The sequence below is a fragment of the Myotis lucifugus genome, unplaced genomic scaffold (genome assembly GCF_000147115.1).
Source record: "Myotis lucifugus unplaced genomic scaffold, Myoluc2.0 scaffold_6956, whole genome shotgun sequence".
Taxonomy (NCBI): domain Eukaryota; kingdom Metazoa; phylum Chordata; class Mammalia; order Chiroptera; family Vespertilionidae; genus Myotis; species Myotis lucifugus.
The window spans coordinates 1-8,085 of NW_005878004.1; the positions used below are offsets into that span (position 1 = coordinate 1).

At 44.6% G+C, this 8,085-nt stretch overlaps 1 protein-coding gene across 1 annotated transcript; it reads right to left on the minus strand.

The window, feature by feature from the left end:
- Window positions 1-687: 687 nt before the first annotated feature.
- LOC102442052 (monocyte to macrophage differentiation factor-like) lies at window positions 688-6,017 on the minus strand. The gene is made up of 5 exons (XM_023749363.1): window positions 5,916-6,017; window positions 4,643-4,705; window positions 4,173-4,333; window positions 1,540-1,614; window positions 688-907 (listed from the first exon to the last, which is right to left on the minus strand). Coding segments are annotated over exons 1-5 (402 nt in total). The 3' UTR covers window positions 688-906.
- Between the last annotated feature and the right edge of the window lie 2,068 nt (window positions 6,018-8,085).

The window sequence follows — 8,085 nt, forward strand, 5'->3', positions numbered from 1 at the left end:
GGGAGAGCAAGTTCAGGGATAAGACCAGGAAGGAGAGGCACTCAACAGCCAGGGAGGCGTTTGGGGAAGTTGGGTAACATGAATCACTCAAAGATAAAATTGTCAGCCGACCTTTAAGACTCAGAATTACTTCCAACGTGGTTTAGAAACAGAAGTTACTAAAAGGAGATGTGTGGGTGTCCCAGCACACCTGGGAGGCCCTAATAAGGCAGGCTGCTGTGAATTCTGCTTGCCTTCCAGTTCTGATGTATTTGAGAGCAGATTACTTACAAAGCTTAACAGGAGCCCTGAACAAAATCCTGACCAGGGATCACATAACTGCAGCAGATACCTAACACACAGACCTAGCGTCTCCACTATCACCCTCTCTTCCAAGAGAGAACATGAGAAGAATTTCCCCGACATATATTATAGAAGACATTTATTAGAATTGTACCATGGGCTCTTGTGAGGCCTGGATGTTAAAATGTTGCAAATACATTTGTACTCATTTCCTATTAAGGATATGAGAGGGGGAAAAAAACCAACGTCGTTCTGATTGGCTAGTACTATAAAATAGTTCCAAATGGCAAAAGTATTGCCCACGTATCAAAGATGACATGTGAACAACTGTCTACTGTAAAGATGTGATTCCTCAGCCTACATTTAAAATTGTCACGGACTTACGTTAAATTGATGTGTACTTCACAAAAGCCTTTAAGGGTTCTCTCTCCAATATAATGCAGACCTGTAATTTAGTAACAGGTGCTGGAGAGAGAGAGCACTTCCCTTTTACTCCAGTAGATACTTAGGTTTCTCTTGCATGATGGATGCTGCATGAGCCAGAGTCTAGAGGCCGGCTGTTTCTAATGACTGCTGTAGTCGATGGCATGATGTGAAATTCTGAGTGTTTAAAACTGGACCACGTCTTGATAGGGAAAACGAATGTTTCTTTAGTTACAGTTTTCAAAGCAACAAAAGATTCTATCTGACCTCTATACCAAAAGGGCAGGAAGATCAAGGAAATTGATCAGAGTACCAGATATTTTAAATAGCGAATACTTTTGGCTAGTTCTCTTACTCATACATCTAAAGAAATGCATTCCATATACAGTAGTTACTGTGCTGTGAAGTACTGAAGACAAACAGTATACATTTCAAAACTGAGCTTGTTTTCCTCATACATATTTATAGCATTTCCACTTAATTAGATGTCGAAGTATTCTGAACAGCAGTAGAGGTATAAAAGAATAGAGAAGGCAAACGAAATGGATTTCAGAAGTGAGGGTGCTACTTAAACCCAAGTTCACAACACTTCTCTTTAATGATCCAATGCCAGACATATATTCTGAACAGCAGCAACTTTCTCCCCTTAAAATCTGCAATCTGACCCAAGTAGGTCAAGATGGAAAAATAATGCATGTATGTATGTGTGTTGGGGGGAGAAGGGTTGGGTATATGCATGGGGACTGGACATGGGGACAGGAGGAAGGGGAGAAAGGACTGGGCAATTCTATTATAAAAACACAATTCTTCAAAAATAGAAAGACTGTATCTTACCATGGCGCATAAGATGCAGCAATGAAGAAATAGATAACCATTCTATCACACATGTGGAAACATTGCTCCACTGTCCTAATGGGAGAGAAAACCAAGTTAGACAGTTCCCAGAAGATATGCAGACCGGAAGTATGGGTTATCACTCCAGTCCAGAAGATCCTAATTTAAAAGGGCTAGAAGCTGGGGGTAGAGGATGGAGGGAAAGAGGGGTTTTTATGTTTTTGTTTTTGTTTTTAACTCCTTGGATGACTATGATTCCTAGCCAGGTTCAGCCTTTCTAATTTTGCTTTCTAGATCAGCGATTTTCAACTAGGGTGCTACCAGAATTTTTAAAACGGGCAACACCTGACTATTGGGGTACTGACCTCTTTTCCCTTAGATTGTCAAATAAAAAAATGACAACAGCCAACACAACAATAGCTGTCTGGTGTGAATGAATCAAAACTATACCTACTTTTTGTCTGACTGGCAAAAAATATGTTCTTTGGTGTGCCACAGAATTTCAGTAATTAGTTTATGTGTGCCGTGAGATGAAAAAAAAAGGTTGAAAATCGCTGCTCTAGATTGTTATGCACCATCACAGCAGGTAAAGTCAGACCTGAAATTTTATTCAAGATCCTCCACCCACCTCTCTGACCCCTCACTCTCCTCGCATGTAAGATAGAAATAATAGCATCTCTATCGAGTCTGCGTGAGCATTAAATGACGTAATATAGCCATATGTTTAGCACAGCACATAGTAGGGACTCAATGAATGATAATTCCCTTCTCTCTTTTACTTAAACTAAGATTACACTTGGATATTTTTTAAAAAATCAAGGCAGAGCAGAAATGCCCACGTGGGTGACAATTCTGGCAGTGCTATTTCGCGGTTCAAGAGAATCTGGTTTCTGTTGCACCTTCCTCTCCAGCCCCTGGCAGGGAGGCCCTGCCTACTGACGTATGGCATCTACAACTCTTTATTGATTTAGAAATCTAGACATCAGAGCCAAGTCAGCTGAGGCAACCACAAGCGTGGGACTTGCCAAGAAGATAATGAAGTGCTCTGGCCTCTGGCTCTGTGACGGTGTGTCCTGAGCAGCCAGCGCAGGTACTGCTGATGCCTCGTGCGAGTGTGTCTACGGCTCCCTTGGGATTCGGTGCTGTGGTTTTATTTTTAAGCCCGGGGAGCTGTCACCTTACAGGCAAGGTAGCAGACTGCCTCCTGCCAGCAATATTGTGAAGGATGGGGTGAAAAGCACCTTGGGTCTAGGAGTCAGAAGCCCTGGGATGATCAGATTCTGCAGGGATTGCTGACTCGAGCAAGTCAGGCCACATCTCTGAGCCTCAGTTTCTCCAGGTGAACATTAGCGGGTTTGGATTAGATGATCCCTCAGGATCCATCCAGCTGTAAAACTCTATGACTTCTATGATTCCACATGCGAGGAAACCAATAATATGTCATCAACCCCAGTCCTGCTCTTAAAGAAAGCATGTCTTTTTAATATTGGATTGTTTGAACAGTTGGAGATATTTTTGGACATTCTGTAAAACAAAAAGATATGTTCTGATATTATTTTAAGGCACTCTAAGTCTGCTCTGAATTCTCCTTTTTTGGAGAAGAAATTTTGCCCGTTGGGTTGTGCAGAATCTATTTCATAAGCAACTAAATGGTGTGCCGCTCCCTTTGTGTCCCCCCAAATCAGTCCTTCGCCCAGAGAGGGAATGCTCCCACGTCCATCTCTTTGGGAGGCTTGGGGCCAGAGTATTTTTGAAAAGTGTCTGGCAGCTAATAGTAGCAAAACACGGAACGTGTCTGAGCCCATACATACACAGGACCTAATTCGGAAGCTGAACTCTGCAGGACAGTGGCCCCAAGCTGCCGTGTACCTCCCCACATCTCACAGTCCCAGAGTCTTTTGTAATTTTCAAATCACTTCCACATGCATTATCTCATTCAGCTGTCACAATAACCCGGCGAGGAAGGCATTGTCACCCTCACTTTAGTGATGGAGAGATGGGGGCTCCGTGAGATCCGCAAGGTGACATCCGCAAGGCTAACCTGGTGCACAGTTCAGTGCACGCGGTCACTGCCCCGCGGCTGCAGCGCCCTGCAATGCCTTAGTGTGCTTACGGCATTGGCACATAGGTCTCGGGATTTTCGCTGTTCATCCTGGGGAAGCAGTGCCATTTGTTGGTTTCTGAGCAAAGGCCTGCGCTGCTAGATACATGAGGGTCCTCAAACCTGCCCAATCCGTAGGAAGCTTCCTAAGTAATGGGATAGCATTAAAGTCTGCAAGGCGGGCCCTAGCCAGTTTGGCTCAGTGGATAGAGCGTCGGCCTGTGGACTGAAGGGTCCTGGGTTTGATTCCTGTCAAGGGCACATGCCCGGGTTGTGAGCTCAATCTCCAGTAGTGGGAGTGCAAGAGGCAGCCAATCAGTGATTCTCTCTCATCATTGATGTTTCTCTCTCTCTCTCCCTCTCCCTTCTTCTCTGAAATCAATAAAAATATACTTGTTAAAACAATAATAGTAAAGTCTGCAAGGCAGGAGAATGTCTACTCGCTTGCTGCATTTGGCCTACACATGCCGTATGGGAGGCTGACCTGAATCAACTTCTCTGACCTTCTGAAGTAGCGAGCAATCCACTGTACCTTAGGTGGCTCTTTTTCCATGACACCATGTGAAATACTGTGGAGACGATGAAGAGGGCACAGAGGCCCATGCCATAGATCCATGCTGTTATCTTCTCCCAGCAGTCGTCAGACAGCCGATGGAGGAGGGCGCTGCCCACGATGGCCGGGACAATGAGGAACTGAGGGAAGGGCACAGAAAGTGAATATCCCGGCTCTTACCGAACTGAGACCGTGTTACAAATATGCAGGATTACCAGGGATAACTTTTTTTTTTAATAAGGGAAAGTTTATTTAGAAGAAATGGGCTCAGGAAATAAGTTACAGAGGCAAAAGAAGGGCCCTTGGAGCTTAGGAGAAGGAGAGAGGCGAGGAAACGCGCCCGGGGGACAGGAGTGGGAGAAAGGCACAGGCAAGCTCCATAGAGAGCCACTACCACTCAGAACATACCAGGGTAATTTTAGAAAGGTCGCTTTAGAACAAACACTTGCCTTTCTTGGGTAATCGGAAGGAGAGCTGGATGAAGTAGTCAGTTGTACTGGAAACAGGTATTGCTATTCAGAGCCCAGGAATTGTACACAACTTGACTTCAAACAAATTTTAATCTAATGGCACATGTATGTCGCCTACATATTGTACTAACACTGCATGAAATAAATTACACTCTTCACTAAAGGACTAAGTCGGTCTCCTTTTCTATTGCTTGTCTTCAGACTAAACACCATTTTTCCTCTAAAGCCTCACTAAATGGGACTTTCAAAGGGAATAATGAAACCACAGAAAAGGGGAAATGTATAATGACACAAGAAAAAGGCCAATGTTAGGCCATTAATAGAAAAACTATGAAAATGCATACATATTCACAAACACTACACCTAAAAGGAAGAAATGCACCAATGCATTCATTTATTTCTGGGTAGTTTTATTTTCCTTCTACATTTTTCAGTGTTTTCTAAGTTTCTTATACTGACCATGTTTTGCTTTTATAAGAAAGAAAAAAATTAAGAATTTAGAGATCAAATTAGCTCTTTCTTCAATAAGAAATAACATCTGTGCCCTGGCCAGTGTGGCTCAGTTGGTTGGGTGTCATGCAGTGCACCACAAGGTTGCTGGTTCAATTCCTGGTTGGGGCACATGCCCGGAGTTGCAGGCTTGGTCTCCAGTAAGGGGCATGCAGGAGGCAGCCAATCAATGTTCCACTCTCATATCAATGTTTCTTTCTCTCTCCCTCTCCCTTCCCTTCCCTTCTCTCTAAAAATCAATTTTATATATATATATATATATATTTTTAAGAAATATCATTTGTACTGAGGAGCATAGCCACTGTGGTAACAGGGAAGGTGTGGCTACCAGTTTCAGGGGATCATTTAGAAATAAAAAGCACCTTTATCAACCAAATGCTAAAGGTCCTTGCCAGATGAACACAGCTGACTATCCTGAAAAGGCGATCATTTCATTCCAGGGTGACAGTCTTCACAAGTCGTTTTCTCTGGTTTTCCTATGACTAGGGTGCTTACTATTATTCTTTTTAAAGACCTGATTCTCAGAGGAAGCAAGTCCAGGATGGACAGAGGAGACTGTAGGTCAGAGCACTGGACATGCTCACAGTTTCTGGTGACAGGACCCAGCACGGATACTCTGGTAGATAAGGTCACAGGGATGGGTAAATCCAACTAATGGGGTGGAAAAGTTACTAGAGAGAACTGCCCCTGCCTCCCTGCAAAGCCTTCTGGGAGGATGAAAAGGCAGAAAACGCATACTCACTGCATGTGTGTAACAGTTAGCAGCATGTTCATAACAAGTTGGTTTGTAGCGGCCATTGGCTGGGGCCCGGTGGTTCATGAACCTGTAGAAACAGAAAGACATCATGTGAGAGCAGCTCAAAGCGTGTGAAAAACAGTGGGTAGCCTGCCAATGGTTGTTTGGTCTATTCTAAACAAAGAGGCGGCTGCTGGAAACACCTAGTCACGGGAACAGGACCGAAGCCACAAAGCAGGTGTAAACTGAGCCCGCAGCAATGATCCTAAAGCAAATGGCCAAGTTTATTCTTTCAGGTCATTCAAAAGAAAAACCTACCAACCCAAAGCAAACAGAAACCATATCCACTCCCTTCAATTGGTACCTCTCACACTGAAAAAAAGGCACAACCAAATCTTAACCGTTAACAGAAAGCAAACCAACGGGATTTCTCTAAACTTTACAAAGTCCAGTAATCGCCACTAAATGAAAAGGGACACGATGCATTTGAAAGGTTTCTATTTTTGCTCTCAAAATTTGGAAAGCTTTATACATGTAAATCTTTCAACCCTACATCCCATGATCAGCCGGCCTGTCCAACTAGTTTCTCTCTATTGCCTTATCTGTTCCAGCAGCGGATAATAAATGAATGACACCTGGCTGCCTCTGGGCCACCTAAACAAGAGGTACATCTTCACCTGCACCCTTCCTCAATTAAAGGAGTTTTCTTCAAAATCCAAATGCATGACTCGTAGCGAAAACCCTGGCTCTAAAATTCAAATATACACACAAATATATGTACCTAAGTATCAAAATCTGTGCCACACAGACCCATATCCCATACTTCCCTTGGGGCTAACTTTGTGGCAAGCACCCAGGCAGTGACAAGCATGACCACGGCAGCATTCTTCCATTTCACTGTGTAGATGAGGGTCCCCCAAGCCCCACCCACACCCATGCCCAAGGGGTTCTGGTTTAGTCTGTCTGTCCTCTGGAAAAGGGAGATGTAAACTCAGGAATATAAAGCAGCTGCCTGAACGAGATGCAGAGAAGCAAATGGAGGTCAAAGAACCCGGCAGCCTTCGGGTCTCGGGCCCCACTGCGCTCCTGTGCTCGGAGCCTGCGCAGCATCGGCAGGCTCTGCACAATAAACTATCCTCGTGCTTGAGCTAGTTTGCGGGGAGGGGAGGGTGGACTTGGTTGCTTGCCACTAGGCACTCTGACTAGTCACACCTTATTAAAGAACACACTGAAGAATGGTACCTGGCTGAACCAGAGGGCAGAGCCACGTGGCCAAAAATAGGCTAAAACGCATGGTCAAGCCATTCCAAACAGTGTCTTGTTTATGAACAAATGACTGGCACTTTCTCCCTGAATTAAGAGGGGCCATTGTCCTTGGAGCAACTAAACGAAAATACAGTGGCAGTCCCTAGTGACCCCACAAAGGGAAAATCCACGGGGGAATGAATTTGGGAGCGTGAAGGCCCTCCAAAGGGTTAGCTACCTAACATGGGTGTACATACATACTCATTGAATGGAATTCACCAGATGGCTTGGAAACCGCGTAAGAGAAACACGCAGTTAGCAGCTTCAGAATGGATCCGAGCTATGCGCACACATAAATAAATCTTCTCTCCCCTGATGATCCTTTAAATAATTTTACTAATTTCCTAAGGGACGGGAGTGTTGCTATCCAGCTCTTATTTGTAAAAAGGAAAATAATGACACTCTTGGGACGAACACTTTCTCAGTGTCCCCAGCATTCAAGGATCTGCCACATCATTTCCCTGAGACATAACAACAGAGCTAGACGCCCCACGCCCTGGGAGGATCTGTAAAGGGTAAAGGGCAAGGCTCCAGGATGGATGGCAGAGGCCAGAGTAAAATCGGGAGTGCTCTGTGGAGGGCGCAGTAAGTAGGGTTTGTCCACCCACCAGTAGCCCCACCATAGCTGCAGACTAAAATAGCAATTTATATCTCTGGCAGCCCAATCTAAAAATAGTCAGACCATTACACAGCAACCGGGGTAGACTTTCACATTTTTCTGCTAAAAGCCAAGAAGCTGGGTGGCCATGCTTGTCACAGCTCAGTCCCTGCCCACCTGGGATCACTCCGGTTAAAAATAAACTCAGGAGTTGTGGAAAAAATCCCACCCATGTGACTTCAGGTAGGTGCTGTTACGGACAGAGCCCAAATT

Excerpts from the sequence above, each read along its gene's own strand:
- LOC102442052 (XM_023749363.1), bottom strand. The coding sequence starts at position 6,017 with ATGTCTTTCTGTTTCTACAGGTTCATGAACCACCGGGCCCCAGCCAAT. Across the intron at positions 4,706-5,915 it reads CTAACTGTTACACACATGCA|CAATACCTGTTTCCAGTACA; the intron begins GTGAGTATGCGT and ends GGCTCTGAATAG. Across the intron at positions 1,615-4,172 it reads TGGAAAAAGAGCCACCTAAG|GACAGTGGAGCAATGTTTCC; the intron begins GTACAGTGGATT and ends CTCTCCCATTAG.